This window comes from Falco naumanni, chromosome 17, assembly GCF_017639655.2.
Source record: "Falco naumanni isolate bFalNau1 chromosome 17, bFalNau1.pat, whole genome shotgun sequence".
NCBI lineage: Eukaryota > Metazoa > Chordata > Aves > Falconiformes > Falconidae > Falco > Falco naumanni.
This window is the reverse complement of record NC_054070.1, coordinates 1357919-1381887: the sequence shown is the minus strand read 5'-3', so window position 1 is coordinate 1381887 and position 23969 is coordinate 1357919. Positions and strand designations below refer to the sequence as shown.

Genomic DNA, 23969 nt, shown 5'->3' with positions numbered 1-23969 from the left:
GGGTTCGGTGTGAAAACGCGTGTGGGGAGCCTGGGGCTGGCTCTGCCCCCCGCCACACGCCCCCGGCCCCTCCCGCGTTCGGCGGGCCCCAAACCGGGTCAGTCGCCCTTTAAAGGGCCGGGGGCGGCGCCGTGTGATGCTCCCGCTCCGGCGGGCGCTGGCGGAGCCTGCGGGACCGCACGGTGCCGGGCACCGGGGACCGAGCACCGAGCGCAGCCCCGCTCGCCGTGGCCAGCCCGGTGCCCAGCGCCCCCGGACCCCCAGCATGCCCCCCGGGGGACCCTGCGGGGGGGCAGCTCCTGCTACCTTGGGGTGAGGGCGCCCCGGAACCAGCCCCGGGCTGGCAGGACCAGGTGAGGTGGGATGGGGCCGGGGGGAGCGGGCGGCTGCGGGGCCGGGAACCGGCCGGGGGCGGCGGGGGGGGGGCGAGTCCCGCTGCAGCTGTATCGGCCCCGGGGGTCTGGCAGGCGGCCCCGGGGCTGCCCCGAGCGGCGGGGGGGCTCCGCCGCTTCCCCCGGCGCTGGACCGCGGCCCCCGCTCGCCCCACGGCCCCGGTGGGTGCGGGACGAGCCCCGGCGGGGCTGGAGCCCCAGGGGACGGCACAGGCGAGGGGGGTGGGAGGGGGTCCCGTCCCACCCCCCCCGCCCAGGCTCCAGCCCGGCTCGCAGCGCAGTTACCGGTGCCAGTTGCCACCCGCCTGCCCGTGCGTTTGCAGGTGACTGAGGGACCCGGTGAGTGGCCAGGGGACACCGGAGCATCATGGCACACTCCGTCTCAGCCTTCCAGGCTGCCTACATCTCCATCGAAGTCCTCATCGCTTTGGTGTCCGTGCCAGGGAATATCCTGGTCATTTGGGCTGTGAAGATGAACCAGGCGCTGCGAGATGCCACTTTCTGCTTCATCGTCTCTCTAGCTGTGGCCGACGTGGCCGTGGGGGCCCTGGTCATCCCCCTGGCCATCATCATCAACATCGGACCACAGACAGAGTTTTACAGCTGCCTCATGGTGGCCTGTCCCGTCCTCATCCTCACTGAGAGCTCCATCCTGGCGCTCCTGGCCATCGCTGTGGATCGATACCTGCGGGTGAAGATACCTGTCAGGTAGGAAAATGCGTCCAGAGCAGCTCCGCGGTGGCTGCTGTGGGGTTACAGGAGCGAGTGTGCCCCAGACTCTTGGAGAAGCACTGGAAGCAGGTCCCCCTCCAGGCTGCCGACCCAGGCACATCTGGCTGCAGCAGCAGCACTCGGGGCAGGCTGGGCTGGGGGTCCTGGAGCCTCCGGCAGCTTCGCCTGGGGGTTTGCGGGAGCAGTGGGTGCACAGGCAGGGACTGCATCGTGGCAGCTGGCAGGCAGGGCAGGGTGGCCCCGCACAGGGTCCCGGTGGCTGGGACAAGGTGTGTCCCACCACACATGGAGAACACCTTTCCAGGGAGCGGAAAGGGGACGATAGATTTGTCTTCAGCCCAGGTTTTCCCTTGCTGTGTTGAGCCCAGGAACCCGGAGGTGATAACCTGCTTGCTCATGGACTTGTGGGACACAGCTTTGGGGTTTTGAGGGACCTGAGGTGATAGCCTGGCACGCCTTATGGGACAGGCTCACCCAGGAGGGACCCCCTGGCTGTGGGGCTACCCCACAAATTACTCCTTTCCCTGTTTTTCCTCTTCTCATCATCTGTATCTGTCAAAGCCAAGCCAGTAGCATCTACTGTGGAGTGTAAAAGAGGGGCACGAACTGTATTTGAACTCTGCTGCTCCGGGAGGAGATATTTAACCACTTCGTGTCTGGCTCCCTCCCCGCCGGTGGCGTTCTGTGGCTGGGGGGAGGCAGCTGCAGGGCTGGGGTGCTGCAGTGGGACTGGGGGCTGTCAGCGGGATGGAAGGGGATGTGACACCCGGTGTTGGTGCCGCTCAAGTGCAGCTGGTGGGTCCTGGCTCAGACCCTCACCGTGCAGTCACTGTCACTGGTCCCTCTTGCTCTGTCCGAGGACGTGCCCGGGCTGCAGGGACACCTTTGCCAGGCTCATCAGCTCCAGGAAGGTTCCCACTGCTGATGGCATTGCTGGAGAGCTGAGCCCGGCCAGGACGGCTGAGCACACACCAGCTCGTGTCACCCCACCAGCCCCTTTGCAGCTCAGCATCAGCACAAAGGTCCCCCAAAAGGGACCCAGCCCCCTTGTGTTAGGTGCCACCCAGACCCCAGCAGGTGTAGGACCCTTTCTGGTGCTGGAATTGCCTCCCTGTACAGGGAGACATGGACAGGAGGCACCTGCGTCGGGATCAACCGACTGCTCCCTTCTGTCCCCAGATCCACTGGATCAGGCCAGAGGTCTCTTGCTTTGAGGGTTTTCCTGCAGCCATGGGTAGCAGAAGCTGCTCGGTGAAGAAGTGTAAGACAGGGGGGGCACAGGATAAAAACACTGTCCCTGCCCACCCCCTCCTCGCTACACATGATTTCACAGGCTGTTCCCAACTTCCTCCCTAAGTGTGATTTTTCCCAGCCTGAAAAATCCTCGTCTTCCAGCCTGTTGGTGTAACCAAAGTGATTCTCACCCTGTCATTGCTCTCGGTGCTTTTTTGGTCTTTCCGCATCCCCTGTGCGGCGGGGATGGGTTCAGGTGTGGGAGTACTGCGGCTTTATACATAGCAACACTGCCTAGCTCTTGTCAGTCATTTTCCCAACAGACCCCGTCTTTTTTCCTCCCTTGCTGCCTCTGAGCACCAAATGGGCCTTTTTGGGGAGATTTCTGCCTGATTCCATGAGATTTCCTGGGAGCAATATGAAGTTAGAGCCCCCTGTGCTGTGGATACTTCGGGTGGGTTCTTTCAACCCCGAATTTTGTTCTCCCGTTACGTGCCTGAGCACTGGACATCATGAGATTTCTCTCTGAGTTTTTGTAGCTCGCTTTAATATTGAAAGGCTTCATGGCCACAACAAGAAGGGTTTGCTTTTGCCAGCTCTCCTGTTCACTTATTCCTGGATGTTTCCTTCTTTCCCTGGCGTGAATTCCTGGCAGTTGGCAAACATGGTGATTTTAGGTGACGTTGTGCCCTAGACACAGCAGCAAAACAACATTGGAGATCACGCATAGGACAGAAAACGCCACAAAAGAATACTCCCTGAATCTGAAATGCCTCAAGTTTCTCCCAGCCTGTTGCTAGATGCTAGAAGGCGATGCTGAAAACACTTTGACAGTGCTGACAGCTCAAATCACGGCTTCCGTGCTGGTGCTCCTCACTGCGACGCTGAACCCACCAGTGTGCAAATCGGTGCTGGGTGCCGAGAGCCTGCGATGCCTCGGTGGGACTTGGGTCCCCGTGAGACACGAGTGGCCACTCATGCCTGGGACACCTCAGGGAGAGCTGCTAACGTCTCTGAAGGCAGCCATGGCACCCCGTCCTGGGCAGCGATGGCATCCCACAGTGATTTGCAGGCGGGTGGGGAGCGATGTGGGGAGACCTCTGCCTCAGCCACATCCCAAGGGCAGCCAGGACATGAAGCAGGGACATCACGTCTGCACGTGGCCGACCAGCATCAGGCACGGAGGGGACAGGGTCAGCAGACAGCGTGCACGCCACAGCTCACTCCTGTGCCAAAGAAAGTCCCCAGATAAGCCTGGCACAGGGTGGATGCTCACCAGTGTGACCCACACGTGGCCTGGCATGGCCAAGGGGGTCTTGTGGGCTGTCATGCATGGGGGTCCCCCACACCCCCTGCTCTGCTCGCAGGCAGCCCTGGCTCTGCCAGGGCTTGGGGAGAGGGGACAGCAGGGAATGAAACGCATTTCATAGGGGCAGCTGACAGGGACTGGGAGCAGCAAGGAGAGAGGCTCTGTGCATCCCAGCTCCATCCTTGTGCCGGCCACCCCCGCAAATGCTGTCTCTCCTCTGGCACACTTCATTTTTGGGGTCCATGAAGGAGTATGTAAGGGTTTCCACATTCCTGTCACATACTGACCAACTGGGGTGAGGTGGGGACTATTGCCTGGGAATTGTTGTCTGAAGGAGAGGCAAAATCACCCCTGGACTTGCCAGGCTTTCTGTTTAACCCCTGGGTAGGGTCCCTCCTGGCTGCTGAGGTCGAAGGATGCTGCCTCCTCCCAAGGGGCCTTTTCTTGACTATGGAGAGACGTAAAAGCATCGCTTGGGTGGAGCAGGCTGGAGCAGAGGGTACCACGGTCCCCAGCCTCCACAGGAACTGCTGTAAACAGCTGGAAACCACCTACAATAGGCTTGTTGCCTTCATGCTGGTGGAAAAGCTCACATGTCCCCTCTCGCATCCTTCCTCCCCGCCCGGCGGCAAGGCAGGACCCCAGTCCTGTTGTCCCCCCCAGCCAGGCACAGCGGGGTCCCCCAGCCCAGCCCAAACTTCCCTCTCAGCCGCACTCAGGGAAGATGAAATGAGTTCAAAGGCAGGGGAAGCAGCCGGCCGGGGGTGTCTGTCAGGAACTGGCCGCTCGGCAGCCCCGCGGCGGCGGTTCGTGGCAGGATGCTGGAGGGGACCGGGCTGGAGGGATGTTTGTGAGGGGATGTCGCTCCTTTGGGCCCCCCCTCTGTGCTCTGAGGTGCTACGCTGGGCTTTTCGGAGAGGGCTGTGGCAGAAGGACCTGGTGTTCTCAGGACACGCGGAGCCACAGCCCCTTGGCCAGGGATGGTGGATGCATGGAAGCAGCCTGGTCCTGTCTTAGCGTGTCCCTGGGGGTCCTCACCTTGTCCACTTTGCTTGGACCACCAGCTCTTTCCTCAAACACTTTGAAACGTGCCAGGAAGATAAAAACTGGAGAAATCTGCTGGTAGCCATGAGCCCTTGTACGTGGGGTCTCTCGCTCTGCTCTCTCTTCCACCCCCTGTGCCCAGGTCTGGACACTGGGATGCCCCCCTGGCCCTGCCCTTCCCACCCTGTGGCATCCCAAGGAGCATCCTCCCAGGGCGAGCTGCGTTTTGTGTTGCAGAAGGTTTTGAATGCACATGTGAGGCTGCAACGCCATGCAAATTAGATCAAACCATGCTTGAAATTGCTGGGAATTGAGGGGGCAGGAGGCTGGGGTGCAGCAGGGGGAGAGCCCGGGGTAAAGCAGGGTCTGCAGGCAGCACTGGCATTCTCCGATGGTTCAGAAGTGCCCTGTCCTGAGCCCTGTGAGGTAAAACATCTCAGGGCTGGCAGGAGCTTCCCTCAGCCCTGGACTGCAGCACCTGCAAGCCAGGAGGTGGGGAGGACTCGAGGGCAGCCTGTGAGCCCTTGGATGGACCCAGCAGTAGAAGGAGGAAGGTTTCCCCACTGGACCTCACAGCTTTTCAGGCTCCTGCCTGAGCTCAGGCTCTTGCTGGGATTGCAGCGCTCTTTCCCCTTCTCTCCTGGCCTGCCAAGGGCTGCAGGCGTGGGGCCAGCTGGGGCTGGGTCACAGGGAAGCCTAGGAAGTCTCGTTGCCCTCAGCCAGCTGGGTCGTGGAGCAGGGCATGCGTCTGAGATAGTCCTCCCCTCTTTCCTCTACTGAGAGTTCAAGGAGGATCTTGGCAGGAGAATGGTGGGCGCCCCGCTGCCATGGGAGGGGGGGATGAGGAGGATGTCAGGATGAGACCCTGCTTTGGCCCACATTCCCAGGCACCAGAGCACCTAAGGGTCCATGGGCAATCTTTCCAGCACTGCCAATGCCAAGTGCCAGGAAACCTCCCCGGACACTTGGGCTCTGAGACCCAGTAGATGAGTCCAGGATGGAGATGGGGAGGGGGGAGGGGGGGAGTGTGTGTGTCAGACCAGGCTGGGGTGTGTGGTGGCCTGTAGAGGCTGGTCCCCTGGGGATGGTACCCACTGAAGTGGGGAGGTATCAAACTGCGGAAGCAATTTTTCAGGCTGTCATGAGGTTTCCAACCCAGAGCAATGGGATGAAATTAAGAAAAGGAAATGTATGCTCCATCTGAGGGCAATTTGCTGGCCAGATGGTGGGTTTTACATGTCCCCAGGGAGGCAAGGGTGACTGGAGACATCTCTAGCTAGCCTGGCCAAAATAGAAGATAATAAGTGGTGGCAATGGGGGGTGGTTCTGTCCAGCCAGGCAAATGAATAAACAAAACCATGAATCTTCTGAGGCTTATTTTTAAATTTAGAGGAAACATTTCAAAAGTGTCCAGGTGTCTCAGAGCCAGAAGCGTGAATTCGGAGAGCTGCAGGGGGACAATCATGCCCAGGAGCTCATCTAGGTTTCTCTCAACCTCCATTAGTCAATAAAAAGATGCCATCCATCCTTACAGGTCCTCCCCTGTGAAAGCAGATTGGATTTCTGAGGAAAAAGCTCTGATTTTTTCTAAAATGGGGAAATTTGGGGGACTGGCAGGACTTTGCAGCTGCCTCATTGTTTTTTCCCTTGCTGCTCTCCACCAGGTATATTTTTAGCAAATGAAGGTGATCTATGGAGACCTTCATTCCTGAGGAACAGGCAGATCTGAACCAAGGATGGAGAATAAAAGGCAGAAATCACAGTCCAGAGAGGTTTGCTGGAGACTTTGGGCTGTTTCCAAGCTGCAGCTTCCAGCACCCTGCACCAGCTCAGCAGCTTTAGCAGGATGCTAAGTCAGAGCAAGCGTTTCACACCGAGCTCTGTGTGAACCAGATCTGGGGTGCACGGGTGAGCTAAGCCAGTCCAGGACCAGGAGCTCAATTCTGGTATCACCAAAATACTCAGACCCTTGGAAATGGGAAGGGATTTACCAACAGCTTATATTGGTCTTGAGATCCTGGTAAAATACCCAGGTGAGCTGGTTTCCAGCATGACCCTCTGATTGGCAGAGTAAATTTGAGCCCAGGTCACACTAAGTCAGAGATCAAAGCCACGAGGGCTCTTCCCTGGGTGATGGGACGTCTGGATTAGGCTCGGCAGGAGCGCGCACAGCTGCCGCAGAGGCACCACGAGACGTTTGCCGACAGACGCAAAATCAGGTCACATGAAAAAGCTGCAGACGCTGCCATGCCAGCCAGAGGGAAGTGGTTTGGGCTGCAGGCAGTGTCCCCAGCTCCCAGGCTCTTAGGGAAAACGCTGGGGTTTGCGGGTGTCACCCTCCTTGGGATGCAGCAAGGGTCCGACTGTGGGATGCTGTGTTCTTGGTAGCACAGAGGGAAGGGGAGAAGAGCAGTGAATCCTGTGCAGGGATGCTCCAGACTTGCTGATATTTGGGGTTATTCCCAGGTTTTCTGGATTAAAAGGGTAAGGGGAGGTGAATGGCCTCCAGAGACCCTGGGCAGGCTTCCTGGGCAGCAGCACCCCCTCTCATCCCAGCCCTTCTGCATCTCCGAGCAGGGCGAGACGTGGTTCCCGTGCTGGGTAATCCGCCCAGGGTATCATTTTGCCCTGACCTCATTAGCGGTGGGTCAACATCGGTCTCCTCAGCAGAGCTTACGTCTGCCTGCATTGCACTGCAGGGTGATGAGCAAAAACCAGCTCCTTCTTGCTCGTGTTCACCTGCTACACCCCAAAGTCATGCTCTAGGGATATTTTCATTGGGTTTTTTCCCCCCATTTCTACTGATTTCCAGGTTAAAGCATTGACTTTTGGCAGGGGTCACCAGTAAATTTGAAGGCATGCTCCCAGAAAGGGCAGTAGCACTTTTGCAGACAGGGAAACTGAGGCACAGAGCAGTGCCGTGTCTCACTCAGGGTGACCCCACCAGGCAGGGACGGAGGCTGGGGCGCAGCAGGTATGGAAATTGAGATAAGCCAGGACAACTTGGCCTTTCTGTTCATGCACTGTGCAGTGATCAGCTGGTCTTATGTCACAGCTGTGCCCAGGGCACCCAGCAGCCAGGCTCCTCCGTGATGCCAGCCCATGCCACGGTGATCTGTGCAGGAGTAACTCAAGGCAGCGGGGTTATCCAGGAGGCCAGATGGTCCCCCTGGGCTGCAGGTCCCTGGGCTGCAGAGTTTGAATGCCAAGTCACTCCTGTCAGCAATCAGTCCTAATTAAAAGTGACAGCATTGCTATCTACTGAGTCAAAAGGGGCTGAGACACCTCTGTAGGGACAACGTCCTCGGTGAGGGGTCTCCCATCCATGAATTCATCCTGCAGGGAGCACAGACATCAAGCCAGGTGAAGATGGGTAGATGGAACCCAGCAAGGCTCTCCCATGTCCATAGCAGTAATTCAGGTTGTTGGGTACCGTCAACCCAAGAGGACGTACTCTACAAAGCGGGCCAGATGGAACACTAGCCAGCTCACGTTTCTTCATCCCGTGGCAACACGAACTGTCCATGAGGTCCCCATTGAGCAAAAGGTGAGGAGCACCAACAGCCAGGGCCACCCGGACATGGTGAGATGGACAGTGAGGTGCCTGCAGTGAGTAAGGTGAGGTCCCTCACTGCAGGTGAGTGATGGTCCTGTGTCCATGGTACAATAGTCCAGCAGACCCATGGTTGAGTAGCAGAGCTCCCAAAACATCTGGGAATGTCACACTTCCAACAGCACTGCTGAGCACTGGGGAGATGGTGCTCCCTTTCTGGAGGGGCTGGGGTGTTTCCAGCGGGGGGGCACTGGGTTGGTGGAGGCGCTGAGGTGGGGGTGATGCACGCTGGGGCTTGGTGCGCTGTGCTTTCCAATGACCCTGTGCAGCTGCTGGCACTGAGACAAGCGAAACACCCTACAGGAGGAGGCTTTGCCAGAGCAAAAGCTGCTGATTCAGCCCGCCCTGTCCCTGCCAGCCCAGCCTGGCCCCGCAGGCAGCGTGTCAGGAATGAGTCAGGACCAGTTCACCGTGGTATGTGCCACCACCACAGCCATCTGGTGCTGGTGCTGGCTCAGGGCATGCAGGAGCCCTTCGATGGCGGGTCCCGGGTCTTCCCCCACCCCTGAGGTGGAAGAAAGTGACTCCAACAGCAGGTATCGTCATCACTTGGTCTTTACAGAAATGGTCCCACCTCCGCTCCATGCCAGCCAGAGCCGGTGACAGAGCAGAAATAAGTGACTCACGGGGTCAGGGCTGGGCGTGCAGGCAGGCTCAGGCACTCCTCTGCCATGGGGCCAGCACCAGCCCCCTCCCCAGCCACCGGCTCTGGGGCCGCGGGCTGGGTGCCATGTCATTGCCCAGCCCTTGGCACACGCGTGTGGTGCCTGTCCTGCTCTGGTTGGACATGTGCCATGCGGCCACCACCAGCCAGGCCACCCTCAGCTCCTTTTACACCCCAGGGCACATCACAGCATGGTTTTTCTAGCCCATTCGCAGGGTTAGAATAAGCTGAACTGGGTCTTAAAAGTGCCAGGTTGACTCTGTTGACCAGACAGAGGATTATGGCCATGAGATTGGATGTTGGACAGCTGGGACACAGCCCGCCAGACTGTTCTCAAAGTCTGATCTGGAGGGACTGCCAGACCCGCAGCTGTAGCCTGCAGTCACTGAGCCAGACCCAGCAAGATCTCCTCTAGGACAACTCAAGGCAGCTTGTAACCAAACCCAAGGGGCTATTGGACATGGAGATGTGCTCAGGGCTCAGGATCCCTCCACGGCAGCCACCCAGCTGGGTGGCCTGGGACCTCAACGTCCCTGGGACTCCAAGGCAGAGCAGGCAGGGCTGGGTGAAGGCTCAGGGCTGGGGGCCATAAAGTCACCGCATCCAGGTGGCCCTGCTCGAAATCAGCCTGACAGTGGGGGGGTGACTCACCCCGGGGCTCACAGCATGAGCCTCAGCACAGAGACGGGGAGCACCGGGACTGGTTGGAGCAGACACGAGGGAATCAAGAGGTGTGGAGGCAGCAGGGATAGAAAGGTCACTGCAACACAAAGGAGGATGGTAAAAAGGAAGAAAACGTGGAGGAGGCACTGTGGTGCAATGACCTGGGAGATGAGTTTCATTGTGACACACACAGGAGTCATTTCAGAGTGGAAAGAAACTGATGGGCTGGAAGAAAACCTCTGGCTGGAGGAAGGGCAGGGAAAAACCTTGCAGGGTCCTGCCCACAGGGGTGTGAGGGAAGCCCAGAGACAGGTCCTGGTGGGTTGTCCCTGCAGACAGCGGGACGTGGAGCATGGAGGAGACCATGGAAGGGATGGGGACAGCTTGAGAGGTTCATCCCCTTGGGGACAACAGCATCATCTCAGAGCCTGGGGAAATGACAGCTGGCACAGCTGAACTAATATTAACAGCCCTGGTTTATCCTGGAGATAAATTAATGATTTTTTGAAGGGATTCTGCCAGGTGCAGCAGGGATGGACACAGGAGCTGGGACAACCCAGCGTGGGGGCTGCTGATGGGCTGGGAGGAGCAGATCCAAGGAGCCTGTCCTTTTGGGACACGTCTCATTCAAGGTGACCTGAACTTTTAAGCCTACAGAATGGGAAACCAGCCATCCCAGAGGCTGGCCAGGCTGCTGGCGGGGAGATGCCTTCTCTGGCAGCACAGCTGCCCAGCTGCTGGGGCAGGCACGCAGCTCTTGCGCGGGATGCCCAGTTGCAAGAAAGAGCAATTGATGCTCTCCAAGGCAGTCACAAAAAAGCCCCACAGCCAGTGGGGTGTCCTGCAGAATAGCAATGAGCTGAGCAGAGCACCCCCTGCTCCACCAGCACCCAGCCCCACTGCAGCCTGCAGCCGGGCACGTAGCCACCTTTCCCACCGGAGGGCATCTGGATGGGCAGGTCTGGGTATTAAGGAGACATCATCGTTGATGCCGTCAGCAAGAGAGTCAAAAATAACCCCAAGGGATTGAGATCCTCCTTTCTGTAGAGCACAGGCAGCAATGGGCTAAGGCTCAGATTGGGGGGGGGGGGGGGGGGGGGGGGGCGGGGGCCAGGCAAATAGAGGAGGAAGGACAGCTCTTGGTGATGTAGGGCAGTGCAGAGAAGGGTCTGTCACTGGAAATTTTTTGGGCATCTGGATTTGCCTTTCACTGTACTAAGCCTGGTGAGACCCAGCAGCTCCTTCTCACGCCCTTGCCCCACCCCTTGTTGCCTTTTCCCTCCTACCCCCCATCCTCTCCTGGCATGGTCCTCGCCCCCTGGCACTGAGCAGGGGACCACTTTCAGCAGCCGTCACAGTCTTGGGGGGACTGGTTGGATTTTGGTGAAGAACAAAAGTCTCTGTTCACAAAAAGGAGCTGGAGGAGGAAAGGGAATTTTCCTCCCAGCCCCGTTCCCTTGTCTTCCTCAGCAGCCTCCATCCACGTTGCCCCTGAGACCAGCCGCAGTGCTCTCGCATGCAGACCCCTGGGTACCAGCGATGCCCAAGCAGGACCACAGGGACACAGAGGCAGGGAGGTCACATCCCCCGGTCCTGGACCCTGCCTGGGGTGACGATAACACCTTTCCATTGCTCCTCAGAGGAGGGCCAGAGCACAGAAAGCCGGGACATCACTGGCGTGGCTGTCCATCCACCTTCTCCAGGCCACTTCTCTTCCTGCGTCCAGAGACCAGGATGATTTTTCTTGGCCTCCTTCAAACAAGGGAAGTGCCAGCTCCTGGCACCAGGGAGGCTTTCTCATTCAACTCATTTCATCTTGCTTCACTTGGCACATCATAGCCCCCCTCTGCGACTCAGTTTCCCCATCTGTTCACAGAGGGAATGATGCTCCAAACTCCCCGAAAGAGCCAAGAGGCTGATGCTGCGAAACGCTGTCTCAGGCATGGCTGTAACTAGCAGTCTTACAGACAGAGTTATTTCTCTCTTTTCTGCACTGGTAACAACATTCAGTGACTTAAGCCTTGTAACACGCAAAAAAGAAGCACTCTTTTTTCCTCTGTGCAAACAGCTCTGCTCGCCTGCGGCACGGAGTGGCCGAGCCTGGGGGAGAGCTCGGAGCACAGATGGACGGGCCAAGCCTGCGCAGTCAGGCGGACGCCGGCGTGGGTGCAGGCGAGAGGGGGTTATTTTAAGGGAGATCATTCCCCACGTTCAGCACTGCTGGGACACAGGTGCTTTATGGGCTCAGCGAGGTCTGTTTGCTCAGAGGGAGCTCCAGGAGCTCCGATACCGCAGCCATCCCCGTCTTGCCTTTACAGCCACTGCCATGATGCTCGCAGCGTCAGTGCCACCCTCCGTAGGGCCACCCCCTGCCCAAAGTGCCACAGGTCCATCCCCAGCAGCCTGGGGACCCTCTTGCCGCATGGCGTGTCCCTTGTGTGCCGGGGAAGGAGGTGCTGGGTCCCTCGCAGGCTTCACATGTCCCTTGTGCTTGGGGAGGACCTGATCCTGCCTGGCCCACGCATCCTTCATCTCCATGCCCTGCACCAGCCAGGCTGCCTGGGTAGACTCGGGCTGTGTCTGCACATTGCTCCTTGCTTGGATTTAACTGCCGGAGTAATTAGGAAGATGCACAGGGTGTAATTTTTGCCTGACTGATGCATTTCACTGCTGTTCCTCATCTTGGGGCTCAGCTCTTACTCTCCACCATCCTGATGGAAATACTGAACTACTTCCTTCCAGGCAACAAGGTCGGTCAGTTTTCCTCCAAAGGAATAAATAATCCTTTAAATCTGAAAAAGGAAACAGAGTTTAAGTACTAAACTTCAGGTTTGCTTTACATTTGCACTTTTAATTTGTTTTCCTGGTGAAAGATCAATTCTCTGAGGTGAGGGAACATTTGATTGTGGTGTTAACTGGAGCCTTCACTTTCAATTTGGCATTTAATTTGGCTGATCAAGATATATCGATCTGCACTGAACAGATTCTTCCCAATGCAAATAACTTAATGGCTTGACATATATGTGCTCCTCCTGGTTTATAGTGTGGTGGACAGGTGAATAGCACAGGTTTTACTCAAGCTCTGTGGCAAGCTGTGCTTGGACAGGTTGAAAGTCAACCATAGCACAAAACAACATCTCCAAAATTAATTTCACTGATTGAAAGTACATATATGAAGTCACTAGCAAAAAAAAAAAAAAAAAAATTTAATCCAACTGCTTTTTGCATTTGAAATTGATCTTTTGATCAGGGGAAATATGCATTGGACAGAAGACATTGAACTGGTTGTTTTAGGTTATCATGTCCTCTGAGGTTTAGAAACAGCAGATCTTGCTGGCATGCCTAATTCTTATTTAGACACTGGGCAGAGAGAACAACCCCCCACATTTTGTGAGCTTCCAGCCAATTTTTCGGTTTTGAATGTACTTATCTTTGAACTGGGCTAAGTGCAGGGAGGGAAATGTTCCCTTTGCAGCGACAAATCGTGCTGTGGGGATCCTGAACAGCAGTAACGAGTTGTAGCCTAAGAAACTGAGGAGTTCAGCTGTTGACTGTGAAATCAGGAGTCAGGTTAGCAGAAGTGTAAAAAACAAGAAATTAAAAGGCAGCCCGTACTAATCTCTTGTTCCAGCTCCAATTTAGGGTATGTCTTTTTCTGAAGACTGCTTCTGCATTGGAGAGATAAAGACCCACCTCAGCCCTGCTTCATGGCTGGGTTAATGCCTCTTAACAGGAGATGCTATCTCCATTTTCCTGCCTCCCATTTATCCAGGGAGCAGAACTCGATGTCCTGTCGAATGCAGAAAAAATGCCAACAGCAGGTCTCAGGACCCCTCTTATTTCCCTTCTAGTTGAGACCTCTGATCTCCTCCTGCCTTTTAATGGCTCTTGGTGCTTTTCAGACTCACCTGGTTGGAGGTCTCCTGTGGGTACCAACCTGGCCTTTGGTTTATCAGCGTTCGCAGAGCACGGTGGTGACAGGCAGGGAAGGACGGTGGCCCTGGCAACCTGCCCTGGTGCTGTGCAGATGGCACCAGGCGCTTCCTCCGCTGGCATCTTCCTCCTCGCATGGCCGGCTTTCTGCAAGCCGCAGCGTCTGTGGGATGGAGTAGGAGCCATGGAGGCTCTCGGAGCCCAGTCACACCAGGCATTTTATATCTACCGTCTCATTGCAATTTCTCATAAAGCACACATTTGACAGATTTGGCATTTTCAGCGGGTTTTAGAGCTGCTTGCTTTCTTCGTTCTCCCCTCTTCCCCCTCCCTTCTCCATTTCGGGAGCTGACTTCCAGAATCCTCATTTCAAAGAGGTTCCTTTGCATAAAGGATAAAAATATGCAATGCATAGAAAAATTCAAGTACAATACAAATAGCAATTGAAAAAGCCACTGCTTTTATCCAGTGAAGCCCTGGATTTACACTGAAGATAGCCAAAGCTGCCTTTTATCCCTTCTTTGTACTACATGTGTACACTGCCCCGACTTGGCTAATCGCGGGGGGACACGCAGGGACACGCAGGATCAGCTGCGGAGTCAAGCCTGGGCAATCAGCTCCCAGCTAATTGCCACGACAGGGGCAGGGCTGATGTGTGAGAGCCTGCGAGGTGGCCACATCCACGGGGTGGTGGTCCGGCACGGCGAGGCCAAGCACACTGACGCTCGGTGAGGAACAGCTCCAGCCCGCTGCCCACAGAGCGGCACACATGGGGTTTGAGCGGCTCCTCCTGAAACCTTCTTGCCCTGCAGAAATTGTCTTCAGCTGGAGGTGGGGTTGCTCCCAGCGTAGAAGGGGCTCAGCTGTGTGATGGGGGCGTGCAGGACCCACCCTCAGGCTCAGACTCCTCTCCAAGGAGATGTCCGCATGCCAAATTTCTGTTTTTTACAACAAAACTGTTTAGACACTAAAAATGTCCATTAAATTTACTGTCTGTTTACTTAAAACAAATCCATTGTGCCCATCACTCTATCCATCAGCGACGTACCCAACTTTCATCATTTCACCCCCACCTCTTAGGGACTGGGCTGTTCCTCTGTATGTGCCCTAACTCCTGACATCCTAGTGCTATAGAAGAATCTCAGTTTCTGCTTCTAATCCCTTTTAAAGCAGCACTTCTCATGCTTTGCATTGCACAGAAACGCTCAAAAATGCTGCTGCCTGAAACCAGGAGCCAAAAAAACAAGAACATCACATTTTTTCCCTCCAGTTCTGAGATTCTCAGCTCGTTTCACGATTTTGCAACTGTTGCCAATAGTGTTAAATCATTTCCCTCCCACTTACCTTGGGGTCCTGGAGGGAGAAGCCAACGATCCAGGAAAATCCTGGAGGGCTGTGACCACACATGGTAGAGCTGGGAGGGATCCCTGGAGCTGCCTGGGTGCAAATCTATGGCTCAGTGCGACTTGTACCCCATTGACCAGGGACACTGGGTGCACATGCAGGACTGTCATATGGCAACAGGAGGGTGACACATCCAGAGCGTGGCCACCCCAGTGCAGGCGCTCAGCACCCTTGGATGCACTCAGTGCTGCCCACAGCATCAGGTGGTCTCACTGCTCCCTTGGGGGCATGAGGGATCTGCTGAGGTTAGAGGGCAGCACTCCCCAGTCGGCACAAATTAAATTATCATTTCCAGCAGGCGTTGGATGCCCTGGGTGTCCCCAGCCCCTTGCTTAACCCCCACCCACCCACATTTGGGGTGAGCAGGCTGAGCAGTGGGTGAGTAGTCCTTGCAGAGAATTGCTACTTACGCAGTGGCAGAGCACTTGAACGTGTCGGGATCCAGCCACAGGCTGTAAACCAAGGTCAGTTTGAAAACAAGATTAACTTTATGTGCACAAAGGATTTATATTTGCTGCTGGGTTAAAGGATGCTGCTTGAAGGATGTGAGGAAAATTGCCTTTCTCATTAAGCAGCAGCAGATGACACACACTCCTTTGCCTTCTTTGGACAACAGTAGTGTCTCCTCTACAGCCAGGGCAGAGCCTTGAGGGGGAGGACGTGTGTGAGGTCCTCATGCTTCCCATCCTCCCGCTCTGCAACCTCCACTCCCCCCACCCCCGTGCTCTCCCTTCCCCTTGCAGGATACTGTCACGGTGGGAGCCACCAGGATGCCCAAGCAGAAGGCATTGGCTCTGGTCCATGGTGGAGCTGCCATGGAGGTTACTCACATTCCACCTCTGAGATGAGGACAACTGAGAAAGTGACCTGAAAGAAGCTCTGCAGTTACTGGAAGCTGGTGGTTTGCTCCCAAAGATGGGTTGTGATTCATCACCAGAGGCCAGGGAGTCCAGCAGCACAGACATCCCGGAGGCAGCGGGCTGCAGAGGTCCAGCCAGCACCTACTGCTCCATCGAAGCCAGGAGCAGCCCCAGGAGAGGTGCACGCCTGCTTGGCGATGAACTCATCTAGGCTGGTGTGATGTTGTGGCTGCTCCTAAGATCCCGAGGACCAGAGATGTGAGAATACAAATCTCTCTGGCTCAGCAGGCAAAGATTTAACTTGATCCTCTAGCTAGAACCTGAAATACGGCAGGTTTTGACTCAAAAACCAGGCAGCCAGCGTGGGTGTCTCTATGGGTACTGGGGAGCAGGGAAACAAGCCCTTAAGCAGCCTCATGAGGCTGTGGGTGATACTGCCCCATGGGAGATGCCAAACTCAAGGTGGGCTGAGCTGTGACGTGTGCTCTGAGCCTTGGTCCCACCAGGGGTGATGGCATCACAAGAGCGGCAGATGTGGGGGGATGTGTCTGCCCTCTGGTTCCACGCTGTGGAGTGCTGGAGCTGGGGAAGGACACCTCCTCCCACACTTGCAGCCATCCACTGGATGGACATCTCTGATGGACTCATGTTTTGTACTGCCAGCCTGGGGTGAAGATACCCTGGCACAGCCTGGCTGCCCTGTAGAAGCATCATTCCCCATTTGCAGGCACTGTAACCCATAAAGCGCTTTTCTACCTTATTTCCCCTACTTCTTGTGGGTATATTTGTGCCCCTAGGCTGCATTTGGATGTGTCCACATCGCTCTGCAGTCCTCAGGGATCACAGGGTGCCTCCAAGGTCCTGGGAGATGTCTGCACCCTGTCTGGTGGTCCAGACCCCTGCACAACCTTCTCCAGCAAAAGCTCAAAGCACAAAACCTCCTTTTTTTGTCGCTTTCTTACCATGTGACCAGCTCCAGCTTTACCCATCGCTAAATGAAGCACTCACCAAAGCCCTGGGGACACCATGGCTCGGTGTGTGGGGGACCAGTCAGTTTTGCAGGATGGATTTGTTCTCATAAGCCTCATAATCACCCTCGCCTTTATCCATTAAATAATCAGTGGCTATTAAAAGTGGTCAGAAACATTCGGTGGCCCTGCCAGCTGCTTCGCTCGGCTGAGGCCGCTTGTGCTTTGGAGTCACTTGGCGCAGAATAATTCCCATGCAGAGAGCTCCCATCTCAGGATGCTAAAACCAAACCCCGGACACAGACTGGACCAGGAGGCACTTCAGTGGGATGCACGCAGCCCAGTGCATTTATACACGCCGCTGCACGCGCTTTCAGCCTCTCTCGCGGTGGCTTTGGGTGAGGTTTGCATGAAGCAGCCTCATGGTGTGGTGCCTCTTGCTGCGGTGGAGCGGACCCAGAGTGTTTGGGGAGCAGAGGTCCTAAAAGACAGGTTGGTCATGCCCAGCTCCCCTCTGCTGAGCCGGGGGGGCTGAGCTGCTGTAACTGTGGGCACCAGGTGTGGGCTGAGCTGGAGGGCTTCGAAAGGTGCCAGCTGCTTGCAGAGCTGTTGCCAAGCAGAAAGGACACCATACTGTGAGAAAATCCTTCTCTGACTATTGGTGGGGTGGTCCCAGCCCTGCTCTGCCCCTCGTCAGGGTGCTGCCCCAGCTGTGGTGGCAGCTGTGACCTCTGAAATCATGGCTCACTGCACGCAGGGGGACTCGCAGCAGCATGGCAGGACCTGGCAGCCGTTGGGGACATCCATCCTTGGATCCCATCACAGACTACCAGCTTTGGACTCCCCCAAAGCCTCTTCTTAGAATCATAGAATCATTTAGGTTGGAAAAGACCTTTGAAATCATCAAATCCAACTGTCAACCCAGCACTGCCAAGTCCATCACTAAGCCCTGTCCCTAAGCACCGCATCTCTGTGTGTTTCAAACACCTCCAGGGGTGGGGATTCCACCTTCTCCCTGGACAGCCTGTTCCAATGCCCGACCACTCCTTCCCACGAAGAAATTTTGAACTTAAGGTTTTTACTTAAATTAAGCCCAAAGGAGATCTGAAGGGAAGGAGAAAAATAACCAAAGCAAGAGGCTGAAGCAGGAATAAACTTTTCCCATCCAAGTTAGAGGTGACAAAGGAGTGACTGCACGGTTCTCTGTGAAGCAGTGTCCCTCCTGCAGCACGTTCTACCTTGTGCGGGTGCCCAGGGAGCTCCTCGCCCCAGCCCGGAGCCACGGCTGAGATGATTTCCCTTCACAGCACTTGGATGCCGCTTTGTATTTCTCAGCTTCGCGTTTCTGAGCAGCTTTGAACACCAACATCTGAGTTTTCCCACCCAGCAGCCCCAGGACACTGAAGGATCTGAAGCAAAGATAGAGCCAGGAAAAAGATGCAGGAACCAAAATCCTCTGACATCAAAGCACTTTTGTCTAGAGATTTTCAATTAGATCAGGACATGCTCTGGCTGCTTTTCCTTGCTGCATTCATAATGCAGATGAGCTTCATGTCAGCTTGGCCTCCTTTCCTCTTACCACGTTGGCTCCAGCTTCATTTCATTAGCAATAGCCTGCCTTCATTAGTGAATTAATTCCCCAGGAATTGCACTGCAATAAACTCTACCAGAGCAAGGACCAGCAAAGCCACATTTTGGGGCTCTCTGGACAACTGCAAGTGTTTTCTGGACAAAAAGGTTATTCACAGAAATACTAAAAACAAACAAATTTTATTCAAACCAGGCCTGGAATCTTTAGAGCTTTTTCAATCAAAACAAGAGGGGTTTTGTGAGTGTGAGATTGGGATCGACCTGTGGGTTGGAGACCTAGGAAAGGAGACCTCGTCTCCCTGTTGGGGGACAGACCCCGAGACAAAAGTCAAATCAATAGAAATGCAATGAATGTGTCGCTCTCCGTGTGTTTTCATGTGTCCTGATACGTTCAATGGCCGTGGGGGCTTTGCCCACCCAGTGCCAGACACCTAAGGAGCAGGTCCTGGGCTGAGCTGGGCTCCCTTTGCTGCCGCAGAGAGGGATGCAGAGGTCTGGCTACGTCAGGATGTGGCAGAAAAAGTTGAGTCAAGCGTGGGAATGATGAGCAAAGGGAAAGGAGGGTGGATAGTGTCTTTGGGTTGAGGGCCCAGGGAGCATTTAATGATCTTCTGGAGAAAAGGGGCCTTAATATCTCCCCCAGTGACTCCATGCTTAGCCCAAGAAACTCTGCAATATCTCCTGGAGCATCCCACCACGAGGCAGCATCTCTCCCTGGAGGACCCTGCTCCATATCTCCCCGTTAGCTCTGCACAGCCCTGGGGGACAATTTGTTTGCCTCCGCCTCCAACCATCACTTTTTGCAGTTCCCCTGACGACACAAACAGCACTCTATCAATAATTGATATTTTGCCTCTTTGCATTATTTTCTAAACCCACAAAGACATTTTTGTTCCACAGCAAACCAGAGCTCCTGCCCATCCCAGGATATCAATGAGGCTGGATATTTGCTGTGCTCCCTCCAGGCTCTTTTCTCCCGGCCTTGGCAGGGCATTCAGGAGGACTTGGGGTGATGCCCATCTCTGTGGGGAAGGGATGGTGCAAAAACCACCAGTGAGGGAGGGCAGGAGGAAAATCTAGCAATTATGGTCAAGCCTAAAGCCCCACAGACGAAGGAAACAAACCCAAATTGTATGATGATGGTGGTGACTATTATCATGGATGGTTTAGTCACAGCTGTTAATAAAAATAATAGCAGTAATAAAATTGCAATGATGTTAGCAATTGTTCCAGTGCTGATGATAATGATAAGATTATTTATTAATTGTGCACCATTATCAGCATTTTCTAGTGCTTCCGCCACCCAGACCCATCCCAAACTCTAGTCCTATCATATTAATGCAGAATGAGGTAAATGAGAAAGGCTTTTTCTTTATGGCATAACCAAGGAAGAAATATAGGAGCAGCAAAGTCTGCCCCTACCCCTCTGCTAATCGCCCCCTCCCAAACGCCCTGTGCCATGCGGTTGAGCGTTAGGTAGGATCTCGCGTTTCCCTCCTTTAAGTGAGGTTTGAGCCCCACGAGAGCTGTGTGGGCAGGCTCTGTGGGGTGCACAGAGGTGGCACTGAGTCATTTCATGGCTTTTGTCATTGTCTGTGTAGGGCTGATGGGGACAGTGGACATCCCAGAGCCCCCAGGGAGCATGTTCCCCTGCAGGGTGCTGCAGCTGCCTCTGCTCTTGGCTTGTTGCTGGAAGGAGCAAAAGGAACAAAAGCCCCGGATCCAAATGTTGCTGTTTTCTATGGATTTTTCTGGTTTAGCCACGGTTCCTGTGACCGTGGTGCACACGTCATGCATGGACAGGCTTTGCTCTGAGCTGCTGGTGGCTTCTGCAGCGCCACGCTTAAATCTCGCAGTGCAAAGTGACTTGAGGAGCAGGGAGGGCCAGGTCCTGGTGCTCGAACTGCTGAGTGTGTCAGGCCAGGCACGTACAGCGAGGTGGTGGAAATGGATGTGCAGTGAGGAAGGATGGATATGGAGCATGGCAGAGAGATGGATGTGTGGCAAGGAGGAGGGATGGATGCGCAGCAAAGTGGGGGCATCCATGTGAGGCAAAGAGGGATGGATGTGCAGTGAAGAGGAGAGATGGATGTGCATTAACGAGAGATGGATGTGCATTAATGAGAGATGGATGTGCATTAATGAGAGATGGATGTGCATTAACGAGAGATGGATGTGCATTGAGGAGGTATGGATGTGCACTGAGGAGGACAGATGTGCGGTGAGGAGGCGGAGGGACGTGCACTGAAGCGGGGAGATGAACGAGCAGCCAGCAGCGTGTGGGGTGGTTGCTCTGCTATGTATGTATTAGACACTTTGGACCATGTGAGCTTGTGTGCATCCAGGGACCTGAGGTCTGCATGACCTCCACAGCTGTCCTGATAGCCATCTGCAACAACACGCGGTGTTCTGGAGCTGCGGGGGGCCGGGACCATCCGGGCTGGGCCCCCTGCAGCCGTTCCCCATCCCCTCTGCTTTGGCTGTAAGAGTGAACACTGCGTCCTCTGCTCTGACCCTGGTTCATGACTAACAACAGGTCTAGAGGTCACCCTGCCCCATGTGCCCCCCCAGCCCAGGCATGCAGGCAGGGGGAGAAGGGGTGGGTGCTCGGGGAGCAGCTCTGCTCCTGGGTGCTGGCTGCCAGCGCTGGAGGGTGTCTGGGGACGGTGCTGGCACAGCTGCTGCTCCACAGCTCAGCAATGGGTGCAGGGCAGGGAGCAGAGACCCCTGGGAGTGGGGAGATGGGATGCGGGGACTGCAAAGAGGGAAGGAACTGGGCGGGGGGGGGGGGGGGGTTGGGTGTGTATGTGCTGTTATTTCTAGCATTGCTCCCCCACAAGCTGCTGGAGCCTGGGGAGGTGGCAGTGGGCTGTCACGGCTGGAAGGGCACATCAGCCCTCCCCAGGGACCTGTTATCGGTGACATGGGGTACACGGGCCAGCACACAACCCCATGGGAGCCTGAGCCTCCAGTATCCCTGTGCCGCTCCTGTGTTGTTGTCCCCGACCCTTTCCCCTCGCTTGGCCCACAGCACTGGTGCTCTCCCACCATCCCTCATCCACCCCATGCCCCAGCTCTCCCTGCCCTGCACCTTTCTCAGGGTCTCCTGCCTTCTTTCTTCACCACAAGGAATAAATCACCCTCCAGCTCCAGCCTCAGCTCTCAGAGGAGGACCTGGCTGCCTTTAGGATGCTGGGAATCTTTTCCCAGGCCAGTGGGAGTTCATTCAGGAAAACTGTTTGGGGCTGGTGGCTCTGGACTCTGAACTTCTGAGGCTTGATGTTCCCCCTCTCCACCCTGCACCCCTCCATGCTCCCACCCAGACACCTTGCCCCTGAGATGGGTCTTGAGAAGGGACCTTCAAGGGGGGTTGGGGTCTTGGCTGTATTAAAAAGCCCCAAAATTCTCTGTTTTCCCACCAAAGGTAAAGGCTGCAGTCATGCAGCAGAGAGCTCTCTGAGCATCAGGATGCAGATCCAGGTTTGCCAGCCACCTCCACACGGTCCCCATGGCCGGGTTAACACCAGCATCGCTGACAAACCCAGCAAACAGTCAGGAAAACATCCTTTGTTCAATCCCCTCCAGTGGAAAGCAGTAACACTTGGGCTCCGAATCTTCTCAGCCTCCAAAGACAAGCTTTTCTTTGAGGGCCAGGGGGAAAAAATCAATCTAGCAGGCTCCACTTCCCACTTGGAGAGCTCTGGAGAGACCAGCCCAGCCCCGGCGTGCTCCCCAGCGGCATCAGGGAGGGAGCAGAGCCCAGCCGGAGCACAGCTCTCCTCCTCCTCCTCCTCCTCCTCCTCCTCCTCCTCCTCCTCCTCCTCCTCCTCCCTTGGCACTGGCCCATTAGGAAAGAGGGTTTTGTCGATCAGCTCAGCACATTAGGAAATGAAACAGGCTGTGCCCAGAAGCTTCCCCGGGGGTCCATTAGCACCGGCAGATCCTTCCTGCAGCCCAGTGGGTCCCAGAGGATGCTTTTGCTGGCGATTTCCTCCCCGGGCGCAGGGGGAATTGTCTGGGACAGGGTGCCAGCAGGGCTGGTGCGTGGGGGGAGGGAAGAGTGCCCTGCCGCTGTGGGTGCGGGGTGCCCAGATGTCAGGTGGGCTGCTGGAGTGACGTGAAACCTCCCCGAGATATGCGAGTTGAACGCGCAGGCATGCTCCAGGTTGCTAATGCACTTCTTGGCTTAGCATCAACCCCTGGAGCTCCAGGATCATGTCTGAGGTCTCTGCACCCCCCCGGGGGGTGGGGTGGGAGACAGGGTGAGGTTCCCCAGGGCACGTGCAGAGAAACCAGTCCGTTAACACATCCATCAGGACAAGCTGTTGCCAATTGCCAGGGAAGGGAATGAGGAGCATCATGTCGTCTCAGTATGGGTGCTGCCACCCCACACGGAGCAGCCACCCCCCAGGCAGAGCATCTCACCTGTGTTTAATTCTTTCCTGTGGTTGCTGTCTCTTCCACAGGTATAAGAGCGTGGTGACACCCCGGCGGGCAGCAGTGGCCATCGCTTGCTGTTGGATCGTCTCCTTTCTGGTGGGACTCACCCCTATGTTTGGCTGGAACAACCTGAACAAGATGCGGAGGACTCAGGAGCTGAATGGCAGCCACACGGAGTTTGTCATCAAGTGCCAGTTTGAGACGGTCATCAGCATGGAGTACATGGTGTACTTCAACTTCTTCGTTTGGGTCCTGCCTCCCCTGTTGCTGATGCTGCTCATCTACTTGGAAGTCTTCAATCTCATCCGCAAGCAACTCAACAAGAAGGTCTCCTCCAGCTCCAACGACCCCCAGAAGTATTATGGGAAGGAGCTGAAGATCGCCAAGTCATTAGCACTGGTCCTCTTCCTCTTCGCGCTCAGCTGGCTCCCTCTGCACGTCCTCAACTGCATCACCTTGTTCTGCCCATCCTGTGAGACACCACACATCCTCACCTACATCGCCATCTTCCTCACCCATGGCAACTCGGCCATGAACCCCATTGTCTACGCCTTCAGGATCAAGAAGTTCCGGACAGCCTTCCTGCAGATCTGGAACCAGTACTTCTGCTGCAAAACCAACAAAAACGCCAGCACCACCACGGCTGAGCCGGGCAACTAGGGGCTGGGAGAGAGCAGAGGAGGGTCCTCCGTGCCCAGCCCACATGGGGCCATCTGGCCACTGTCCCTGCTGTCAGGGGAAAGGGTAGAGAGGACCGGGAAGGCTGGGTTCACCAGCCCTGTGCAATCCAAACCGCCGTGTCCCCCAGCTGCCCCAGGGGGTTATTTATTCACAAGCATCGTACTGTTTTGATATTGTAGCCTGCAATGTTCCTTTCCTTTTTTTTTTTTTTTTCCTGTTTGTTTCTGTTTTTCATTTTTTTAAGGGTTGCCAAGTATTTAAGGAGAAATTGTACAGACAAAGACGCAGTTTATCTTCATGCAAATAAAGTAAAATGATAAAAAACACCCAGGAGGTCCTCTGCCATTGATGGAGAGAGACCTCTAGCTCCTTGGAGCGTGGCAGTTGGTGATGCGGGGAACACCTCATACTCTGACCCCTGCATCCATGGACCCATGGAATGG

The 23969-nt window shown here is 55.6% G+C and overlaps 1 protein-coding gene across 1 annotated transcript; it reads left to right on the top strand.

Moving 5' to 3' along the window:
* Positions 1-237: 237 nt before the first annotated feature.
* Positions 238-23912, top strand: ADORA1 (adenosine A1 receptor). The gene is made up of 3 exons (XM_040616963.1): positions 238-353; positions 716-1100; positions 22872-23912. Exons 2-3 carry the CDS (start codon positions 760-762, stop codon positions 23503-23505), a joined length of 975 nt encoding a protein of 324 aa, XP_040472897.1. The 5' UTR covers positions 238-353; positions 716-759; the 3' UTR covers positions 23506-23912.
* The last annotated feature ends 57 nt before the right edge of the window (positions 23913-23969 follow it).